Source organism: Passer montanus, unplaced genomic scaffold (assembly GCF_014805655.1).
Source record: "Passer montanus isolate IOZ18808 unplaced genomic scaffold, ASM1480565v1 scaffold28, whole genome shotgun sequence".
NCBI lineage: Eukaryota > Metazoa > Chordata > Aves > Passeriformes > Passeridae > Passer > Passer montanus.
The window spans coordinates 571,094-595,244 of NW_024367483.1; the positions used below are offsets into that span (position 1 = coordinate 571,094).

At 40.7% G+C, this 24,151-nt stretch overlaps 1 protein-coding gene across 4 annotated transcripts in view; it reads left to right on the forward strand.

Annotated features, from left to right (window-relative positions):
* The first annotated feature begins 1,985 nt into the window (after positions 1-1,985).
* Positions 1,986-24,151, forward strand: part of EPHA3 (EPH receptor A3) — a 180,569-nt gene continuing 158,403 nt past the window's right edge. For all 4 annotated transcript variants that reach the window (XM_039713197.1, XM_039713200.1, XM_039713198.1 and 1 more), the window contains exons 1-2: positions 1,986-2,135; positions 17,784-17,848. In XM_039713197.1, coding sequence (XP_039569131.1) covers positions 2,012-2,135; positions 17,784-17,848 — 189 coding nt within the window. In that variant the 5' untranslated portion in view covers positions 1,986-2,011. The remainder of the gene's footprint in view (positions 2,136-17,783; positions 17,849-24,151) is intronic.

Consider the following 24,151-nt stretch of genomic DNA (forward strand, 5'->3'; position numbering starts at 1 on the left):
AGCTAAGGAAAATATTGGCAATAAACCCCTTCAGACTAAAGCAAAATAGTTTTTAATATTGGGGAAAGTTATATTTTGAGGAATATGAATATTTCTGGTCCTCTTGGTGTGGAAAAGCATCTTTGTCCAATGAATGGAAAGGTGTGGTGAAATGAGACTTGAGAAGGATAAAGGAGGTCAGGAGATGTTTTTCTCTGGGCCATACATGGTGAACTGCATGACCAGACCAGCCTGCTCCTCCCTCTGCCCTTGCAGGTTTCCTGCTCAAGAGCTCTGGGCATTTTTTCCATTTTTTGGAAGTTTGACCACAGAGGAAACAGTGCAGATGGTAAATATGAGTGAAAGGAAGGGTTGGAGACATGAAACAAATGGTATTAAATTTGATGCTTCTTTAATTTGGTTGATTGAATAATCAAGCCTGGAAACAGGAAAGGAGATTAATATAATGTTAATTTTCAGTGCTCATGTGCTCCCCTGTGCTCTTCTGAACGAGGAACCTGTCTGAGATGACTTCTCACAGCCTTGTCTCTGCTTTGCTTTGGTTTCCATACATTTCCAAACCCTTCAGTGCAGCGCAGAGTTAAACCAGATGTTTGGGGGGTGCCAATACTGTGCAGGAGAGACCTTGGCACGGGTCTTGCCTTGCTACCAGTCCAGCACCACCTCTTCTGCTGCAGGGAAGCTGCATCGCTGCTGAAGCAAGCTGGTGATTCTGTGTTGTTTGATGAACCTGGAGCTCAGGTGCTGCAGGCAGCAATTCCCAGCTGTCCTGCTGGCCCTGGTGACCGTGAGGACACCAGAACACACAGGACAATGAAGAAGGAGGCTGTTTACCTCAGATGTTTACCACACTGGTTTGAGAAGCGCTGGGTATTGGCTTGTCTGCTATCAAAGGTTTTGGATAATTCTGAGACGTAGTTCCACATCTGTTGCCAGAGGCTCCTCTCCTCCCATCCTGTTGCTTGCTGCGTGTGCAGACAGCACATGCATTCAGAGCTAGCCTCTGTACTATGAGGATGCATAGCTTTGGTTTGGAGTGAAATATTTATTTGACCTCGGTATTATTCAGATATTTCCCCATTTTCCACAGAACCATGCTGGGCAGCTCTGGAGATCTGAGACGAGTCACTTGGGAAGGAAGTTGTCCATATTCTGAAAAAAAACCGATCTGCAGAAGGGGAAGCTTGGGAAGCGCTGCTCTGCAGTGATTCCCCCTGAGAGCAGCGGAATAGCAGCTCTGTTTCTCTGCTCTGTGCTCTGACAGGTACTCTGGGGCCTCTGACGGGCTGCAAGGGCTGAAGGAAAGGTGCGAGCATGAGGAAAAAAACCACTCATTTTACATGGCAACTTCTAGAGTAGAGCTACACACTCCCACAGAGAGCAGCCCTCGGGTGGAGGCCCCTGCTCCAGGTTGCTTTAGTGATGGCAAAGCCAGCCTGCTCTGGGGCCGGAGTTGTGGCCCCGAGTGGTGCAGGCTGTCACCGCGGGCGGCCAAGGGCCGAACGATGGAACTGGCGCTCGCTTCTCCGGCAAGCCGGCCACGGCTGCAGCCTGAAACTCCCGGGGTTTTACCGCTGCTTTGCCGCTGCATTCCCGCCGGGAGAGCCCGGTAATTGGACACGACCGGCTCGTAGCTGGCCACGACACCCACCCGAGGCTCCCGAGTTACGTGACTCGTGCCACCCACCCGCTCTGCCGAGCCCCCGCTCCGTGTGACGGGGCACCTCCCGGGGCTGGCCGCGCTCGGGGCACCTCCCGGGGCGGGGGGCAGGCTCGGGGTTATCTCCCGAGACTTGTGGCGGACTCCGGGGCATCTCCGCGGGCTGGGGGCGGGCTCGGGGTTATCTCCCGGGGCGGGGGGCACGCTCGGGGTTATCTCCCGGGGCTAGAGGGGCATCTCGGCGCTCTGTGGGCAGGCTCCACCGCCCGGGCGGGGCGGGGTGGTGGGCGGGGCGCGGAGCGGGGCGGGCGCTGCGCGGATGCGGCTGTGCCTGCGCTCTGCCCTGCCGACATGGACCGCCGCCGCCGCCTGCCGCCACCACCGCCGCCGCCGCTGCTGCTGCTCCTGCTGCTGCTGCTGCTCCGCGCCGCGCTCGGCGCTGCCGGCCGTCTGAGCGCCCGCCCCGGCAACGAAGGTGAGCCGCGGCACGGCCGGGTGACCCGTTTATTCCTCGTTGTTCCTTTCCACTGTTCCCCCCTTTCTCTATTTATTTTTCTTCCTTTTTAATTTTTTTTTTCCTTCCCCCCGTTATTCCTCCTCCGCCCCGCTGCTCCCCGTTAAGGTGGTCCCGTGCGGCGGCGGCTCCTCGCCCCGGGAGCGCGGGGCTCGCCCTGGCTCGGGATGGAGGGATGGAGGGATGGATGGATGGATGGATGGATGGATGGATGGATGGATGGATGGACGGACGGATGCGCGGGCAGCCGCCCTGCCCTCCCCCGAGCGAAGTTGGCGAGGGCAGCGCAGCCTGTGCCTCCCCGCCGGTGATGGGCAGCCGCAGCCCCGGGGCGGGGAAGGGGCAGTGGCCGGGCACCCGCAGCCCCAGCCCCGGCAGGTGCCCGGGACGAGCCGCCGCAGCCCCCGATGCCTCCATCGCTCTCATCCCGATGGTAACTCCGAGCCCTTTCTCGTCTGCAGGGGTGGTGGTTGCGCTAGTGGTCCTGCCTTTTAAAACTTTTAATTAATCCGCAAAGGAAGCTTGTTGCCCTGTAAAATCTCCTCCTGGTTCCCTAGCGGGTTTGTGTCAGATCGTGTTGTTTGTATCGGATGTGTATCAATGTGTTAAGTTTGCGCGTGTTTGTGTAAAAAATAATTTTCCGGGGAAAAAGAAAGAGTGAGTGGTTTGTTTTCTTTTGCTGTGTTAATTTCCAAGATGACATTTGCTGAAAACCCATGCTAGGTTTCGGGGAAAAAATAAACAGTGACAACCAGACACTATGAAAAAAAATCCCTAAAAGACCCCTGTCCTTTCCCTATTAAAAAAAAAATAAATAAACGGAGCTGCTTTTGCTTGCTTGCGGTGAAGGCACTCGGCATGACCAGGATGCCCAGTGTAATTATCTTTTCGGATAAAATCTAGAGGGCAAAGGTTGTGAAGAACTTCTAGCACCCACAACCATGTAAAACTCGCACCTGCTTGAGTTGCATGGTTGTCTAGAGAAGCTCTGAAACCTGTCAGAGCAATTATTTATTTCTCCCTTAGAAATAATGCTGATGTACTTACTGATATTCTGGCTGCTTGTGGGATAAGGCAGTGAGATAACAACTTTGCATCATTTCTGGAAGGAAAAAGAAATATACTAAAAAATAACTAAGGAAATATGCAAACTTCAAAAGTCCTGGGTAATATTTAAGTGGTTGATTTCATTGCTAGGAAATAATTACAGTACCATTATACAAGAGGAGCAGTATGTAATCTGTTTATATGTTTTATGCAAATTTGTTTTGTATGCAGTGCTGTATAGATTTATTTTAAATGAGCGTGCTTTCAACAGTCACTTTTAAACCTCCAGAGAGAAGCTATTTTGTAAATGTTGTCATTTCTCAAAAATCATTTTCAGGAATGAAAGCAAGTGGGTAGGGGTTTCTGTTGTCTTGTAACCATTCCTCTCAGGGAAGGGTTGTGGTTCTGTCAGTCAGCGGAGCAGCTCTGCCTCCATGGCAGTGGAGACACATTCTGCAAACTGAGAGTGACTGTGCCAGGAAGATATTGGAGCGTTCCAGTTTGCAAAAAACACCCCACTTTTTGTGTCTTTGTTTCAAGTCAGTGGCGCTGAGAATTGAGAAAGGAGGGAAAATATGGGTATCATACGGAATGCATGTTAAGTACACTTGTCCAAGTCAGCTTTCAGCAAATGCTGCCTCCCTTCTCTCAGCTTCAATAGCTTGTACAAGATGAGCAATATTTACAAAATTGGTAGTGAAAACAACAGTAAAAATGCAGTTACAGGAGAGTAACCTGCTTTTGAGTGTTTTTTGTTTTTTTTTTAAAGCATATGTTTTGCTATGCTTTTAAAAAATAGGAATACTGTCAATTTTCTTTTTAAAAAAGAGATCAACTTTTAAGGGCTTTTTTAGTTGGCTTTTTTTTTTTTTTTTTTCTTAAATCCCCATTTAGGAAAGCTTGATAATCCTTTTATTTATTTACACTATATGGATTGATCGTGTGAGTTTAGAAATCTTAATTCTTATAATTTGCTGACCCACTAATTTGATGAACAAGTGTTAGCGTGCTGCTTTAAATCATGTCAGATGATGATATTTTTCTCTATTAAATAATCTTTTTCTAACCACTTCATTTACATTTCTGGTGTTGTTCATATAAATTTCCTCCCAAAACTAGAGATAGATGTTTCTATATTTCTCTGGAGTATTTAGAAAAAGTTTTCTTTTTCCACCATTGAGAATAAAAAATATATATTTTGGACAGCATTTGTTGATGTAGGCATGTAGATAAAAATGTCTACCTTTTTCCTTACATTTTATATGAAAACTACTTTTTAAATTCTCCCCATAAATTGTTTTAACAGCGGATGGAACTAATTTTTGGTGTGTTTGTGCAGCTTAGTCTAACTTCTAGGGGATGTAAATGTTATGTGCCTACTGCAACAAGAGTGTGGGCAGAGAAATAGCTCCTGAATTTATTTGACTTGAAATAATTTGATTTTTTTAAAATCCAACTTCACTTAACATTTGTAATTAATATTAAAACTGTTGACTGTTGGTGGTAATACTACAGGAGAAGTGAATGGGATGAAGGGAGAAAAGGATGAAAGAGGGGCTGAAGACAAACTGCTGTCTTACTGCACTTTGTGGTGCTCAATTTTTTGTCTTTTTCTTGGAGAGCTTGAGATTTTCTTTATTTTCTTCATCCCAGAGAAATTTTATATAGGCTTTTTTCTGGATAAAAAGTAAAACTTTCCCCCGAGTTTGTTTTCAGACTCTCTGCCGTGCTCATGAGAAATTTTCCCCACTCAATCACAGGAGCTCAAGAAGGATCTCTGAGGCTCAGATTTAGCTGTGTTTGCTGGTAAAAGGTGTGTGCTGTTTTCTGCAGGGCAGGACAATGTCAGGAAGATTTCACATCCAACTTTTCCAGTTTGGAGTTTGCAGGCTGAGCCCCGTAGGTGCACAGAAACCACAGGTTCTCCTGTTCCACTCTGCTGGGTATTCTCTGCTTGCTGAGGATTGAGTTTCTTTTTTTCTTAGAAGGATGCAATTCTCTTTCTGAATAATTCCTGTGGTATCAAGAAATCGAGTGAGTCCTGTCGTTCTTTAATTTAATAATTTCTCCTCATCTCTTCTGTAACTATATTGCCTGCCTGAGGGTACCAGCCACCTTAATTTCACTGTTTTATAACCCACAACAGTTAACACTTGACCTAGGTCATTAACAGGATTATCAGCAAATTTGTTTAAGCTTTTACTGACAACCTGAATTGCTTCAATAATATTTTGACTGTGCAGACAGGAAACTTCTTGTAACCTCTCAATCTAGCATAAAATTAATTTCTTGTGAGCACAGCTACCAAAAGATCAATACGAGAAATCTGCTTACAGTACTTGGCTTCAAACCGTGCCTGTTTTGGGTTTACAGAAAGAAGGTTCCAATCAGCCTCTCTTTTCAGTCTGGTTTTGGAGCTGCAGTTTCATCTTTTGAGCATTGATTGCCATCTCAGAACTTTGCAGAACCACACAATTAAATGCACCATTTTTGTCTGAGCTGGTCTCTGTTAACACTTAAAATTGATAAAGACAATTTACTGTGCCTTTTTAGTAGTGACAGCTCTTGGTGTGGTTTTGAAAAATGTGCTGCTTGCACATGGAACAAAATCCTTGTCTAAGTCTTGCATGTGGTTTTGGGAAAGGCTGACAATACTGGGAACTTCTCAATAGAATCAGAAGGGGGAAATGCTTTTTCCAAATCTTACTTTGCTCTATGTCATGTATCATTAGGTCAGGGTAAGTCTTCATTTCTCATGACACTATTCCTGCTGCTGCCCCTGGCTTGCAACTGAGTGTGTATCTGCAGAAGTTAAAAGCAGGTTTAGAAGTCTGAATGTGATACCTTTTAAAATTGAGTTTAAGAAAGCTCGGAGTCATGGGTGGGGGTTAGAGGACTGTTTTTCATACAGCTGCGTTGTATTCAAACCTTCTGTGCTTAATCCTAAGCTGTATGATTAGACAAATAATAAACATGTTTTAAAATTCACACCATGGTGTGATGGTTTCAAAGCTAAGAAAAGTTGGGTGAATGCATCATTTTCTGACAACATTTTTGATAGTAGACTGTAACATGTGGAATAACTTATTTTCTTTATTGTTTGTCACTGGGCTTTTTTCTTGACTTACTTCTATTTCAGCATAGTGTATCAAAATGAAAAAATCTCTCCATTGGCTGTAGTAAACTTAAAGCAGGTGTTTGAAACAAAGAGATGTGCAAATTGGACCCAGCAATTAATTCTTACTGCAGTTAATTTGGACACAACATACTTGCTGCCCAGCAAAGCACTCAGGGCAGAGAAATGGGTCAGAACTCTTCTGTACCCTCAGCTTCAGCAAAAAGGCACCACCAGATGGACAAGCATGAAACAGATAATAGGCACACCAAGTTTAACAGTTGTTTACACAAAAGCTTTGCAAATCAGGAGTGTGTTCTGACTGAACTGAAATTTTTCATTCCCAACTGGGAGGATGTACAAATTAGTTTTAATTTTTTTTTTTTAAATTATTCTCTGCTGGAGTTAGGTATATTGCTATTAGTATACTTACTTTTTGATTCTGTTGGAGAACTTGGGAGTTTTCCTCTAGGAAAATGTCTATAATTGCTCTTGTTCTTGTAATCCCCACTTGATGAAAGTTTAGAAATACAGATGCAGGTGTTCATTTTCTCGTTTTCAGAGCTCTGGATTTTATCACCAGTGAGGGTCACTACAGAGCTGTTACCAAATACCACAGTCCTGTTTGTGGAGTTTTATACAGAGCCTGAGTTAGTGCCATAAGATACCTGTAACTCGCGTAGCTTTGTAGCTGCTCTTTGATTTTTCTGGGAAAGAAAATAAAAATAAATAAGTAACTGCTGCAATAATTGTGCCTTTACTTACGGTGAAGTTCAAAGCTCTGCTCAGTGGAGCTGGCATTGAAACCCAGAAGGTGATTTTGATACCCTAAGGTGCAAAACTGGATGTTTCCAGAGTTGTTAGATAAATCTCCAGAGGTGGGGCAGAGGGCTTTCCCTAACCCCCTGCCTTTCTAAAGCATAACTTCAGCATTCAAAGAGTGCTTTTTCTGGAATGGAACATTTCCTTTCTTTTACATTGTTAGACTTGTTGAAGCATTGCTGAAAATGTATTTGCGAGGAGGAAAAGACTTGTCATAAGAAATGATAGAGTGAAATAGAAGACTTTTTAGTTTACAAAAGCATCTGGCTACTGTAAAGCGATTGCATTTCCTAAAAATTCACCACAGTGGGGTAACCCTTATTTCTGTAAACACTTTAATACAGTAGCTTTAAAAAAAAAACAAACAACATAAACTTGTTCTAAACAAGAACTAAAAGTTGTAAACAAAAATAGTTTATTTCAGAATATTAGATATGAACTCCCAGGAGTATAATTTTGGAAACAGGGTGTGCTAGCAATTTGTGGGCTCAGGATTGCATTCCCCAGCAGAAATCTTGTGTTTTTAAGTTTCCTGGGCGCTTGCTAAATCCAAGCGCAAGTTCTCATTTTGCATCATGAAACAGATGCAAGATTAAAATTCAGTCCCTTAAACTGAAAGTTCCTTTCAAATTTCTGCAGTGAATGAATGAAAGAAATAAAGATGTAGAAGTAAAGATAATCCTGCCTGAAAGAAACCTTGGGATGGTGACAGAAAAGTTCCAGTCTGCCACAGTGACGGGGAACCAGCACGTAAAGCCTTAAATTTGCAGAGATGTTATTAAATCAGACACATTGTAAGCAGAAACGTTTGCACCACTCTCCTTTTTCTTTTTTTTTTTTTTTTTTTTTGTTCGTTTAACTTTCGTGTCCTGCTGTTTCAGGCAAAATATGGAGGAAAATCCCATTAATCTACTGGAAAAATATTGATGAAAGAAGAATAGCAGAGCAAACGAACAGTGGTTGAAACTTGCTAGCAATTAAGAGAACAATAGGTTGAATGTTAAGGTTCAGTCAGGGCAGTTTAGAGTATGGGAATGGGGCTTTTTTTTTTTATTTCCAGCTGGTTTCTCATAATGTTTTTATATTTATATTTGGATAGGAAGATTTGCATGGCATTTTTTTTTAAACAATAATTAAACCTGCTAAAGTAAAGCTGCCTCACATAAGAGGACAGCAATTAAAATCTAAAACTTTAAATTGGTGCCTAGGAATGGGGGGGTTGTAGAAAATCTAGAGTGACAAATTACTCTTTAAATAAATTACAATTAAAGCCTAAAAATATGTTTTGGTCTGTGATGGGCTTCCCAGAAATTTTGTACAGTAACAAATAACAAGAAGTGACTTGGGATTGCTTAATTTAGTTGCTGAGAAGTTAGAGGACAGCTAGAGGGGGTTTGTTCTTGATTTATTTATTTTTTTTTAAGAGGCAAGGGTTTTTGAGAGATTCATTTTAGGGGGGAGAGAAGGATTAAGGGAAGAGAAAAAGTAGGCAGAGATGAAGAAAATCAGATCTGAATATTAAAAAAAAAAATCCAAACTTCCTCTGATTCCTGACAAAGTTAGGGATCCAGAATTCAGTCCTGACAGGGATCTGAACAGTGAGCAAAGCACAAATTAAGAAATTCCTTGCCTCCCTGAAAGTCTGAGCTCTGTTTACATTAGTAAGCTTCGTGACTCTGATTTACCAGTGGTGAATTTCAACAGAGGCTGCAGTTAAGAAAGGGTAGAGGCATTTTCACCATTCTAGTTAATCTTGCTCTGACACTGCTTTTTTTTTAAAAAGGAAAAAGAAAAAAAAAGAAAAAAAAAGAAAAGCAAGGCAAGTTATGTCTGCCCAGCCTTAATGTTCATGGAGAAAACTGGCTTTGAGGCCTTTAGGTTCTGAGATGGTGAGGGCCTTACCCTGCAAAAAACTTTTCTCCCATGATTTACCCCAGAGAACAAATGTCCTGGCAATGCCTGAGTGCTCAGCGTTCCTGCAGTACGTGGTTCCAGCTGTGGAGAATGTTCTGTGCTCACCCAAACTCCCCAAAGACAACCCAGCTGTAGGGAAAACTCATCCGGTTCTTTATTCTCAGCTCACCTGCCCACCCTTCCTCTCATGCCTGTGCCATTTTTTTGTCCCTTCCCTTCCAGAAATCAACATTCACCAGAAAGAGTAGAAGGCAGAAATAATTTTTTTCCCCTAATTTTGAGGGCTGTGTGCTCAGTTCTCTTTTTACTAAAAGCTGTTTACCAGAGGAGGGGGTGCTTTTACCCTGTAGATGCCCAGAAGACAAAAAAGAGGAATGAAATGTTCAATGGCATTGCTTTTCCTGAAAGATGGGCTAGAGCTAGACAAAGGGTGTTCAAGGAATTAAAACAGAAGTTTTCCATGCAAACCAGGGAAAGAAACACTGGAGAAGAGGCATGAGGAACATGCTTAGTTTATGGAATAAAATGGAAACTTGATCCCTTTGTGGTAAGGTGGTGGAAGCAGAAGAATAAGCAGAAGACAGGGGTCTGAGAGTGTCTTGTGGGTAGATGGGAATAGAGCAGTCATTTACCTTTCTTATAAATATTTGTGTTTCTCACATATGGAAATAGTGAAAAAAGATGTTAGTGGGGTTTTGGTTGCAAAGGCAGCAAATGAAGTCGGGGCAATTCCATTTTTCATACGGATAGTTCAGCACACATGTTCTACATTAATTACCTCCATAAATTCTGTTAACCTGGCAAACAATGAAAATATCATGTTGGTGACATCACTGTATTGGAAAATAAAAATGGGTTCAGCATCTTGATTTTCTCAGCATGACATTTGAGGAGATTTCTTATGCTATTGGCATTTTACTCCTGCAATTTACACCATGGTGTTGAGTCATTTGCTCTGTGGGTTTATTTTATGGGGCAGCCATGTAAGGACCCAAGCATTCCATGCAAGCTGGGGATCTTTATTCATGGAGGTAGAGAAGAAAAGCTTGACAAAATTATCAGGGAAGAAAAGCCTGACAAAATTATCAGGGCACACTTGAGTATGTGGCTTTCCAATTGTAGTGCTTCAGGATTCTCAGAATTGCTTTACAATTCTTGACTTCTGTGCTTTAAACTTAGAAAAACAAAACTCAACCAAGCCCAACCCAACTCTATTTATTTTTGTTTTTCTGTGCCCTATGCGAGGAGTTCCTTAAAAGCCAAATTTTTTTTCTGGGTTGTGGCATGCTGCCAGTTGATTCACTAGGGGGATATCACAGCCTTTTTAACAAATGAATAGTCATTTCCTGGACTTATGCTCTGGTCCCTGTCTCAAAATCTTCCATCCTCCAAAGGGGTATTGATCACTTGCTGTGGATTTTGTTGATTTCTGGACCTTGAATATGTTTGAACTGCAATGAAATTTGTGGGAACCTTGGAACTTTTAGTTGTGGGTGCCCAAGAGTCTTTTCTGTGACACTTTTTTGTGTCTAGAATTCTAGAACTGAGCATGTCATAGTAGGTTTGGACTTCTCAGCTTACCTTAAGTGAACTTGGACACTGACTCAACATTTATTTTCCCCTTTAAACTGCTAAAAGTCTTCCCAAGGGGGATCTTTGTCACGCTCCAAATCTACCAGACCTTCAGAGAGCTCAATTCTGTAAAACAAGTGAACACTTTTTTTCCAAGGGAATGTAGAAGTAAAAAGAGTTAGATGTGCAGTGTGGTTAAACCTTTCTAAGAAGTGCTTTAGGACTTATTGAAATGATTTGAGTAATGTTTGCTCTTGAATTTTGGCTAGACATAACATGTGGTGCCATTTTATGTGCCTCAGGGTTTGGGCACCCAGTGGGACTCACAAATATGACACATCCTACAAGAGACCCACTTCTATTCTGGGCTGATAAAAGGCAGGGGTTGGCAGGGTTTTGGTAACTCAATCTCATCCACAATTTCTGGGTTTCTTTTTTTCCTCTGAGAGGGGGAAAATAACTTGGGTTTTAAAGGGAATTTAAACTCCCTTTCAACACAGTAGCCCCCATTTTGCATTTGCATATTTAACATGGTGCCTCAGTGGTATCAGATTTAATGCCAGAGTGCTGGAATGGAATGAGATCTGTAGGATTTGTATCTGGATGCGAGTTCAGCTAAACTCTAATTCAGGTATCCTGAAGCTTTCTGCCTCTTGCTTTTTGTAGGAGGTACTGGAACAGGACCAATTGTTGCTGCTTAAAAAAAATGCAAAGAAGCCAAGGCGACAGTAATTTGGAACCCATTAGGTTAATCCATTTTTAATTTTTATATCCTTGTCTTAATGAAAAGAACTGGCACATATCAACTTACAGGAAATAGCCTAATAAAACTGAAACCTTATTAGGCCCCTTTGATAAACAGTGCATTCCAGCCCACCACCAGTCATATGTTTTTGCATACTTGGAAATTGAGCTTTGTGCCACTTTAACAATATCAAGAGAACTCTCATGTTTCAAAGTAATAAAAAAGAAATAAAAATCTGTTTTGCCTGTGTTCATCACTGAGAATGGGTGGATGGTTGTCCCTTCTCCACAGGCAGGCTCCATACTTGGCACAGTGAGGAAGACCACTGGAGAGCTTCCACTTAGCATGGAGTGCAGGTGATGTTTTTATTTTTAGGCATTCCTGCATTGCTGATTGCTGTCCTGCATTCCCTCCTTCATGGCAGCTTTTTGAGAGAAACCTGCAGTGAGAGGTTGCTGCTTTGGCTGCTCCTTCTTCTTTTTCAGCTGAGGTATCTAAATCTGGCCTCAGACTCTCTTCAGGAGAGTGTTTGATAAGAAAAGTAAAATCTGGGTGAAGAAAAATTAAATTCTTCCTATTCAAAAACTGCAGGAAGATGCCATAAAATTAGAATTTGCCAAATCATCTGAATTGATGGTGGAAACTTTTATGTTCTGCAGAAGCAATAATCTCTAGGGTAATTTGACATATTTTGCTAATTTTTGGTCTTTTCATCTGATATTTGTAACAAAATCTCTTAATTTGGAAAGTTTTTACTGAACATTTAAATGAAAATAGTGGAGGCTTGGTCTTTCCAGTTTTTTTCTGGTTATTCCTGTGTTCAGTATTGCAGCAACTGTTTTTTTAAATTCATTTTGGTTTTTGTTTGCTTGTTCATCCCTTGCCCCCACCCTGGTGGAGTCATTCAGTCAGCAGTTTGACCACAGATTGAACATGACAGTTGCCAAATTTGGAACGTTCTGCACAAAATCACATTTGTGTTGTGCAGTGTCACAGCTCAGGCAAGGAGGGCTGGAAGTGCAGACCCCACAGGGCTGTGCCTCTCTCAGGACTGCAGCCTGGCTCTGGGCTCAGCAGAAATCTCAGCTTTGGGAAAGAGGTTTTTAGTAAATAGGCCAAACTGTTGGCATGTGGGTAGGGTGAGTGCTGCAGAGTTCTACTGGCTGTTTTTATTTTATTTTCTTCTGACCAGTGCTAACATCTTCACTAAAATATTTGAGGGGAAATGCAGGACCATAAAATCACAGGAGGCTTGACTTTTATTATTAAGCAAGCAGCAAATCAGGCTACTTAAAACCAGACTTCACTGCTGGACATCCTTTTTTTTTTGTTACCCCTTCTCAAAGGTTTCTTGGTCTGCCTTAGCTGGTTTTATGGCAAAATCAGTGTGGTAGCTGATCCTAGCTGGAAATTAAAATTGCATCAAGATGCAACTTTGGCCTGAGTTCTGCCTGCCTGTCTATACATGTTGGTTCTAGCCCCAGAATAATCCAAGACACAAAGGTGATGTGCTGGCACTGCTGGGGCAATGGAGAGTTGGGAAGGCTCAGATCTGTGTTCATAGGTGGATGAAAATACAGGTGCAAGCCCCCTTTGCTGGGAAGGGTTCACCATTCCAAAAATGCACATCAGGCTTTGTGCTGACTCCACTCTGTCCCACCCCAAAACCAAGTTCTGGTTTCTGCCTGACTTTCTGCCACAGAGTATTTTCTTTGCTGCTTGGGATTATATGGCACATTTCAATTAGACATTCACAATTTTTTAGGGGTTTTTTTGTTGTTGTTGCATAGCAAATTTAATTTTTCCCATTTGTTGGCATTTTTTTAATAACTAGCCAGGGTATTTCTAAACTCAAAGTTTGTTACCAAGCAAGAGAACACAACATATTGATGTGAGGTTTTTTAATGCACTTTAAAAAAAATATTAATGGAAAATGTTAATTAGCTGAACAAAAATATTTTATGTATTTCTTGACCTTGGCTATTGCTCTGTATTTTCTATGTGAAGAAGAAAATTTGGATATGTTTTCCACTGGTGAAGTTGTTTGTAGATGGTTCTCTAAATACTGCAAGTTGCAGGATAGTGTCCCCTAGAAGACTTTCCTCATTTTTTCAGCAGTGAGGGGAATCTCAAGAGTGATTCTACCTGGCACAGGATTTGTTTGTTTATTTTCATTCTTGAGGGAGGTATTTCTGCTGTATTCAGTTCATTGTGGCAGTTATTACTCCACGTGTTTCTGGAAATGCTGCAGCTTTCAGACTGTGTTCAGGAATCAGTTTAGTTTTAGGGTTCTTTTCTTTCCCTGACATCTCTCCTGATGAAACTTTCTGTTAGTGAGCCCTGGACCATCACTCCCAAATCTGGAAGCAGTTTCTGGTAGCACGAGTGTCATATTCCACCCAAGCCTCCATTCATCTGCTGCCGATGCCGTGAGAGGGAGAGCGAGGGAGCTTTGTGTTTCACATCCACATCCCTACTCCAGTTCTGGAGAGAGATTCGATCTACCCCCTGGAAATCCACGTGGAGGGAGCTGATAATGCTTTCTCCTGTGGCTGTGCACGGGAAAGGGCAAGAGAATTGGGCAGGAGAGAGTCTCTAGAAAGGGAAAATGTTCTTAATGGGCATTTTAGCGGTGTGGTGCATTGGCAGAAATACTGCACTGTAGTGTGGTGAGCAGGGCTGTTGTACAGGAGGGCCAAATCACTGATTTTCAGAAGTCATGGCTGCTCATCTTAATACCAATAAATTCTCCCTTAGAATTACCACTAGCTTTAAATCAAGGTAATTACGTGATGGGAACCAATGCAGGACACCGAGCTAGTTAGACAGCACTTTATTTATTTACTTAAAGTTGCTTCATGAGAGCTCCTCTGTGTCTCCTCAGCACAACTAGGAATCTTATCCAAGGCATTCTTTTGGAAAGAATTGTCACTGGCAATGAAACTGTTCAGCTTTTTTAAGAGTTACCCCTGGTAACTGGCTGGTCAGCCTCAGGGATTTCGTAGGAACCAGCTGAGTGATGGTCACACAGTTCTTCAGGAGGACTTGGTGCAAGGAGAGCAAATGAGTTGTGTGAGAAACTCATAAACTCCTTTCATCTAGCAAATACGTGGCTGTAGGCATTTGTAGGATATTTAAGTATTGGCTTTCATTTAACTTTAATGGTATGTGGGAAAACAAATGAGGATCACACTGAAAAATGCCTGCCAGTGAGGATCTGACCGAGTACATCTTTATGAAACACTTCACAAAATGGACCTGTCCAAGTGTTGTATTTTGTTACACTAAAGGATCTGTCAGGATTAAAAGAAGTTGTAATGAGTTAATGTAGGAATCAAGTGCTTGTGTGAAGTTTTCCATTTTTACTTTTTACCTAACCATCCAAATTCATGAAGAAAAATAAATCAGACAATGAATTTCTAACCCATTCTTTATGAATTTCTTATGCCTTAGTGTAAGGAAATGCTATTTTTTCCTCCAGTTTCCAGATTAATATGTCGTGTTAGAACATACAATGACAAAATGAACAGTTGCTTCTCCCAGTCATTTTTGTCTAGGGACCAGGATTGCATCTTCTAAGTTCTGCATTATTGTTTCCTCTCTGTTGAGGTGTGCAACTCTCTGGAAGTCACAGGGAAAATAAGTGTCCTAGAAGCATTTATCAGGAAGAAGGTGTTTTTTTTCGAGTTAGTAATTGCAAGGAAATTTTTTGCATTTTAGATACTATTAAAGAACAGCACAACACACATCTGAACCAGAAACCTCCTGTTTATCAGGAAGAAGGTGGTTTTTTTCGCATTACTAATTGCAAGGAAATTTTTGCATTTTAGATACTATTAAAGAACAGCACAACACACATCTGAACCAGAAACCTCCTGTAACCAGTGTGAAAACCTCCCTTGTAAGGACTTCTAAAATGTAGTGAAACAGGTTTGAGAATGGAAAAGTAGTGGTTGCAGTCTGAAGGACACGAGGAAAGTGGAATGAAGGAGAGAACTGAAAAATTGTTCTTAACTTCATGGATTTGATCTGGATGATGTCAAGTTGCCCCATGGCTGAGGCACCTGCTTGTTGTGGGGGACCCTGAACATTTAATTGCCACCCACGTCCTGTTGTGATGCCAAGCTGGACCTGCAGGGCAGATCTAGAGAGGGGAAATTTCATTGCCCCATGGCTGAGGCACCTGCTTGTGGTGTGGGACACTGAACATTTAATTGCCATCCATGTTCTTTTGTGATGCCTGTGAGGGCAAGCTGGACCTGCAGGGCAGATCTAGAGTTTCCACCATATTATATTATTATTATATTATTTATTATATGTAAAATATATCACTTCAGTTTGCTCCTGGGTGATTTGCCTCAGCCACTTCTTGCCAAGAGATTTTCCTCAGGAGCCACACTTCCTTCAGCCCTGTGCAGTGCAGATGCATGGCAAACAGATCTGTCTCATCCCGGGAGATCCAGAATCTCTTGGAATTTGTAACAAAAAATGAGAAGTGCACTTTTCCTTTTGAATTTTTGTTGCTGTTTCCTTTTTATGGATGCAAACCTTGCCTGCCTAGGGCCCTGTGCACTCAATAAAAGGCTGACTGATTTTTCTTTGTCTATGTGATTGAGGACTTGATTCAGAGCTAAGAAATAGGTAGCACTGGATTATGTTCTTTCTGTAATATTAGTAAAGATATTTTGTTTATTGATATAGATAAAACAGTGCAATTGTTTTCTTTTAAAGGGAAGTATAACTGCAAGGGGAAACATATTTTTCACATAGATGGCAGAGCAGCTCAGTCCTGGCAGTATAGCAGTGCACATATATCTATACAAAATACAAGTATGCATGCACACATATGTAGAAAATATTTATTTATGGTTCCTTATAGCACAGTCTTATTTCTAATACTGTACACCAGTGTCTCCGTCTGCTCATCCTAATTAACAGTAAAAATAAAGCCTTCTCTTTTCTTCAGTGGTGTCCAAAATGAAACAGCAATTAAAAGGAGAATGATGTAATAATGCAAAGAGCTTAACTCAGCTGATTCATAGATATTCTCCCTCTTTTTTTTTTCTTTCCTGTTTTTCTGGTTACTTGGAGCACCAATGCTCAGGCCATCTGGTTCTGGGGACAGTGACAACCCCTCAGGTTAACAAATAGAATAAGGAGCTGCTACAGTGGCTACCTCTAATAAATCTGTCATTGTCAGGTGTTAAAATGTCCTAGCATATGCTGAGATTTATTTCATGTCTCATTGTCTTTATTTCCATATTGAAGGGGAAAAAATATAAAGGGGGTGTGGGGGGTGGTGAACACACCCAACAAAAGTAAGCTCAGATTGCAGATAATAAATATTACAGTGTTGCTATGAAGTATTATTGCTTAATTAGTTGATATTTATATAGAGGCTATTTTTATACAGTATTTTATATAAATTCACCTGTTCTGCTTCATGATGATAGAGAAGTTAGGGAACTTAGGGAAGTGTGTGATCAAGCACTGGGAGGTTGTATGGCCAAGATGAGGAAAAGAATTAATTTTTGTGCTTGTAGGAAACACATGCCAAAAGAATATCCTTTAATTTCGATGTACGTATTTATTTTAAATAGTTGTGTTTAAAAATAAGTATAAATCCACTGAGATTTGATTGACTGGAAAATGCCTGTCAAACTGTTTAGAAATAAAATCTTCCTTTTCACACTGAAAATTATTGCATGGCTCAAAAAAAAAAAACCCAAAAAAACAACAAAAATCCCAGCAAGATTAGCAATCAATTGATAGCCCTCTTTAAAAGCAGGTTTGTCTGAACTTGTAACATTGTAAATAATTACTTTTGTATCTAATGTGTTACACATGACATTTAGGAAACACTACTGCAAGACAATTTGAGAACAAATTAGATCAGAAGCAAGAAAGAACTGCAGGAAGGACTTTAATCAGCTTTCATTATTTATTCCTGTATTCTGAGAAGATTATAGATGCCAAATGGATGCCTTTAATCACATAATGATTTAAATATTCAGATCTCACCATTTCAGTTAGATGCAGTGACCCAAATTTCAGGCATCCGAGGGGAAAACGCTGTGGTTTGTGTAGCTGATAGAAGAGTTCTGTTCCCACCCCCTGCTGCAATTAATTTAGCCATGATCCATTGTTTGTTTATTGTCACTTTTCTGGTTTTCAGAAGTTGCCCTGTCTGCTGTTCATAGTGTTTTAAGCTAAAGGAGATGATCCTTTTCATTTGTCTGTCTTTTTCTTCTGTGCAGCTTCACCGCCAGGCCACCTGAACAAATCAACCTCTCCCAGGGTCCTCAAATAAACACAGCTCTGGGTGTGGGTAACTGAGGTTAACGGGGCAGAGGCAAAGGAAACTCACTGCTCTTCCTTGTGTCTTCTTTTGTAGTTAATCTGCTGGATTCAAAAACAATTCAAGGGGAGCTGGGCTGGATCTCCTACCCGTCACATGGGGTGAGTTCACTGGAGTGTGAAATGGGAAAGTGCTGCTGCAGACCAATGTGCTATTTAACCATTGTTTCCTCTTCAGAGGACACCGTGCAATAAGGCTGGGGCTTTGGAGATGCAACAATAATCTGCTCTGAACTTGTAAAATATGGCTTTCATAGCTGTGGGGCCTTCTCTTTACAACACCCCTCCCAGTGCACGTAAACCCCTGGAAAGGCTCGTTCCTTGGGGAGAAACATGAAAGCAAGAGGTGCACTGAACAACAGCAGCAAAAAGTTCTCCTTAGGTACTGCTCCTTCTCTGTCATAAAGTGTGTTTCTAAAAGAGATTATGGTTCTGCTTCATGGTGTTACTTGCTAATTTGCTCAGATGGAAGTGGTGGGAGGTGAAAGCTGTGTGGACATAAGTGGCTGATGTAAGTACTTGTTTGTAACTTTTGTGCTGAATTGTTGCTAAACTGTTCAAGTTATGACTTAGAGTATCACTACAGAAATGTCTAAATAATGTGCTGGAGGTGGTTGGTGGTTGTTTTGTTAACCTTGTATCCAGATCTAATGAATGTAGGTATTCTATTGGCAGATTTAGAAGTGCAGTCTTAAAGCACCTGTGCTTTCCAATTTGCTAACTCCATCATTTCTACATAGTTTTTTGCCAGCAGACTATTTTTAAAAATGTCTTATATCTTATATGATAACATCACATTGATGACTAAATGGTGCATATCTGTCTAGTGATGCTGATATGTGTTCACTCCCCACCTCCATGTGGAATGTGTGTTTGTGTGTAGGAACATCCCACCTCTCTCTCTCTGCATTACATCGTGTAGATATGCAGGATGACTCTTGTATTCCTGCATTCTTTTTCCCCCAAACACAAAAAACCTCCACTTGTCCAGAGCTACCCTTGCTCTCAGAGAAGGCTGAGCCATCAAGTCTTTGCTGAAAGAAAGTATCTGTGAGACTTTCTTTTGCTGTTCTTACCTTTATCGCTTTTACAGAATCAGTGTTAACAGTGCCTTTGCATCTCTGCCTCATGGGATTCCTTTGCTAATGTTTAAGTTGTTCCTTTTGATATTAGGCATTATGCAGGTATTTGGCAGTATTCAAGGATGAAGGTTTGGTTCATTTTTTGAGTTTATGCATGGATCTCTCTCTGTGTCTCTGGATAAAATTGTTCCATTCTCATGGGAAAGAGGTGGGAAGAGGGTTCAGGTTTCCTCCTAGTGGCTTTTTCTGCTGACTTTTCCCAATAAGAAACATCTCTAAACAGGATGTCCAGAAGGGAGCTCTCCAGCAATTTCTAGTTCATCAGTGTGTTTTTGGTTTTTTTTCACTTGCATTTTTTTTATGAAGCCTTTCTCTCCCAGCTCCCACTGCTCCTCTGCTTTGCTCCCCTGCTCTGCTCAGCTCCTTGCAGCTGTGCAGATCTGCTGCTCTGCTCCCTGCAGCTGTGTCTCTCCTGCCTTGGATGCCTGAAACAGTTGGTAGGGAATGATGCAGGGTATCATGGGGGCTATAAGGAAAACAGATGTGCTGCATTACCCCACCAAAAAGGGCCCCTGGATCTGTCAAGGTCAATTTTATTGGCTTTTGCAAGTTTTTGTCAGGTAAATCCAGCCCAAGTTGTTGTCTGTGTGTGTTTGTACATGCTGTTCCTATTTACTGCCATATCCTCGGATATCGAAGCCAAAGTAAATAATGGAATTTCGCTGATGTTCTTACAAGTTAATGAAATTCCTCGTTAAAAATCGCGTGGCAGAAAATTAATGTAGATCATATGCTGTGACTGTTTTTGGAAGAGAACTGAGCCTCTAGACTGTAGTCTTCAAAATACCTTGAAATTTTAAGATTACATATTGAAATATAAATGTAAAGTATGGAAATAACAATGTTTATCCTATGCCAATTGGCATTTTGCTGTAAAATGGTGACAACTTGAGCATCGTGTGAGAGAGGCGCCTTCTTCTTACAGCCCTTTATTTACAGTCAATTAATTAAACCTGGTAAATATGGCTGTGTCTGTCTCTGAGCTAAAATATGAACTTAAACTTCAGTGGAAAAACATTATAATAAAGATGTCACATCATATTGAAAGATTGCTAATAGCAGAGCAGTGATTTAGAAGGTAAAGCTGATAGAGCTGCACTGGAGGCTGTGACTCACAAATGAGAATATTGGTGTCGTGCCAGTTCCTCTCGAGCGTGCAGCAGTGTTCACATAAATGTCAGGACACCAAAGCTGGTGACTTACAGGGTTTTTAAAAATAATTTAACTGAAGTGTTTAACAAACCTCTTACTAGGTTAATAATTTTATCCTGTTGATACATGATATTGATTGATTTCTGGCAAAATGACCCAAATTGATTGGTTGTTCTTTATTCCTATAAGTTCCCTCATTTGGGCATATATAGTAGTAGCTTTCCAGAAATTCCTGAATATTCATGTTAGGGGTTGTGGCTCATTGGTATTCAGGGGTTTGTGTGTCCCACATGAGCACGCTGTAATGGCAGTGGTTTAGACTCTGGTGAGTAATATCACCCTGGAAGAATGTGATCTCTCCTTGAACCATCCCATACAGCCACAGCCTTGGCTCCAGGCGCACTGATCTGGTCAAGCTCATTAAAACCCCGTCAGCACAAAGCACTGGCCCCTCCAAATAGCAAGGCACAAGAATTAAAAAAATATAATAGCAGGTTTTGCTGATGCTTGAGCATGATTGGCAGCAGCCACAAGGCCCCTGTCCTGTGCCACCATCCCCAGCACCTGCCCAGGCAACCTTTTTGTGATGCCAATCAGTCAAACCCCAGCTCCATTTCTATAGGTTTCATTAAAAGGGAAAGAAAGAAGAGCTACTTACTCTGTGCAGAGTATATTATTGATATGCTGATTAAGCATAATGCAAATGATCATTAACTGTAATTCACATAAATTACAGCAGCACAGATGTGGGGGGTTGGGAGGATAAAGCAAGTCACTTTAGTAATGTACAAGAGAAATGTGATGGATAATTCATACAGGACAAAAGGAGTACAGTCTAAACCCCGCTCTGCATATTCATGGGAGGAATTTTATTGGTTTCAGCATCATTTTTTTTTATGTATCTGATTCCTGCTCCAACTTTTTTTTGGAGAAGTTTGAAAAAAATATCATTCGTGACATAATCTCAATCCATCGTTCCGCAGTCACACAGCTTGTGACTCAGTCTTTACGTGTTTATTAGTCAAATTTATGGACTTGAAATTTTTAGTCATGTTTTTTTCATGCAGTCAGTAGAAAAGTAACAGAGGAATCACTCTTATCTTGTTTTGTTTGTAGCTAGAGAAACGAATGCTGTGGCATTTTTTTACTGTCATGTAAAAGATAATTGTTCAAAAAAGAAACCAAACCACGTCAGGAAAAACAAACCATAACAGAAACAACTCTAACAAAAAAAATATCCAACCTCAATGAGTTCTGTACATGGCTAAAGTTAGTAAAATGCAGACAAAATTGCAAAGGCTGATTGGAAAAATAACGATTCTGTCTTTGATCTTGATGGCTTTCTAAATCCCCGAGTTTCTTCAGAAACAGTAGATTTCTTTAAGAGCTGGCCATACTCAGTACCTTAAACTTTTGGGCACGTAGTTGGAAATCTGGTGTGAAAAACTTGGCTTTTTCTTAGTGGTCACTCTGATGGTCATTTGAACAAATCAAGCTGATCATGTCAGTAATGGAAACTGGTTCATCAGTATTTGAGGAGAGAAGGGTAACAGTCCCTGCTCCCCTCATAGCTGGTGTTGTGCCAGGCAGGCTAGAGCCTGCGTGACTGAGATTAATGAGAGTTTTTCCATCAACCAAAAATTGGGTTGGAATCAAAATAATCCAAGCAAAAGTGAGGAAAATGCCTCCTTTCTTATATTTCAAAATCCTGAAAGTAGTTTGTCACGTTAGCCTGCATTGCTGCCTACCCAGGCTGCTGGCAGCCTCCCTGGTTTCATTTGTTCTGCTTTCAATAGCTGGCTAATGTGTGGCACTATAAAAACTTCTGGATCTTTCTTTTTGGGGGATATCATGGACAGAGTGACTGCAGAAGAGCCTGAATTATATAAGCATTTGGATGTCCCTTGTGAGTAGGTGAAGGTAGAGGAGAATTTGTGCAGGGTACATCCTGGCTCTCAAATAATTGTCATTCAAGAATCAGCTTCTCAGGCCACTGTGACTGGAAAGTTTCTCTGTTAACGAAGAAGACATTTTGAAGATTAAGAAGTATTTCCATGAGGTTTGCTTTCCTGTAGCTTTGTGTGTTTCTGTTAATTGCATCCTGTTCTGCAGAAGGTTTGGTTTTTATTTTTCAGTAGGTCCTTAGTGCCAGTGGGTTTCCTTGTGCCTTTCCTTCAGCCTTCCCCTCAGCTGGGCACAAAAAAACAGGCAAAGATTTTCTTCCTTGCGCAAGTCTCACATTTTCACACCACTGCAGAATCTCAGGGCAGCTGAGCTGCCAAAAACCTCAAAACTGGCCAACACAAATACAAAAATTTATCAAATGCCTCATTTTAAGGTTTTTTTGATGCTGATTGACATCTTAGCCCGTGTTCATTTTTTTGGCTGACACCAAACTTGACAACTTCTAAACAGTACTGTATATAAAGTGTGCAGTGCTGCTGAAATCACTAAGTGGTTGTGAAAATGAGTTTCAAAGTGAACCCAGTGATATCAAACCATTGGTATGAGACAAAAGACTGAAACTTAAAGATATCTTTGTAAAGATACCTTGTTTTAAAAATTAAAACAATCATGTCATGTTATATAATTTCTTTTTCGTATCCATCAGCAGTGGAATTTCCTTAGTCCTTCTTAAAACAATGTGTTCTGGAAAAATCAAGATTTATCTGTTTTGCCTGAGCTCTGCTCTCCTTACAACCCCATACTGTTACCCTGCCTTCCACAATTTGTGTGTCATGTCTGAAATGCAGGCAGACTGTTGTGACGGTTGCAAGTCAAATGAACCACTTGGGATTCTGGTTTTGTGATTCATAGACTTTGTTTCTTGTTACAGTCAGTGGCTGATTGGGAAAATATTTTTTTTTTGTTCATATGCTCATTTTTTTCACTTATTATGTGCTTTTGGGGTGCACTGAACATGTATTTGTTTCACTTGATTCTCCTTTTTTCAAAATAGTGAAAACTTTAAAGAATAAGAGCCTTCATAAAAGTTTTTCTTTTTACCTTCAGTTTTCTGTAATCAAGCATGTGCTATTTCTTAGTTTTAGACTTCTTGTGTTCCTCCTGGTGGAATTAAACTCTCTGAATGTTCTGCTGTAAAATGGATGATTTTTCTTTGGAGAGGGACAATTAGAAGTCTGCCTGATTTCTGAATTGTTTAGTCTCTTCATTCACACTCAGCCTTGAATCAGAATTCAGTTGTGGTTTCTTCAGTTTGTGGGTGCTGCTTTTACACAAAATCCTGAATTAGTAAAAAAGAAAATTGTATTATACTTTTTTCCCCTTTTCTTGTAGATTTTTCTTGTAGCAACAAGACCTGAGATAGGCCAGATAAATATGCTAATTCTGTGAATATTGTTATATTCATGACTGATTTTGAATAAATGTGAGTTTTGTTGATATTTTCAGAGGCAGTGTGAAAGTAGTCAATGATAGTGTATTTTAACTGGTTTTGACTTGTGTTTCTTCTGTGCACTATCTTCTGCTGCTTGCATTAAGCATGCATTTAAAAGGGACGTTTAAATTGAAAAACTTAAGTGGAGTTGACTAAAGAAATAAGATAAATGCTTTGGAGGAAAAGAAAGAGATTAAACATATTACTTCACAATGCATCCCTGGTCTTGTTAGTAATTGTTGCCAGAAAGAAATGCCTTCCTTTTTAAAATATGGAGCACTGGAATATTCTTAAGATTTTTTTTTTTAATAATTGTAGTCTGCATTGCATTCATTTGAAAAATTCAATGTGATCATAATGGTGCTATGCTTTAGTACATTTTTAAAACAGCTTTTAAGTTGATCTAAAATAGAAACTGTGCTAGTTCCAGTGATTATTAGTAAGGAAGAGAGGCTTTTCTTTTTTTCCTACTTTTTACTATGTTACCTCAAATGATAAGATTTCTGTTAAACAATAATTATAACAACAAGAAGAAAAAGTCCAGTAAGGGCAATGTCCTTATACCATATTTTATAATGAAAAATATGGACACCCTCCCCATATTTCATTACCTTCATCAGTCCTTTTATTTACTGGTAATAAGGTTGCTGAAGGTTGGAGATCAGTTTTCTGTGGTTTCAAATAAAAAAGAAAAAAAAAGAAAGGGCAAGTTTT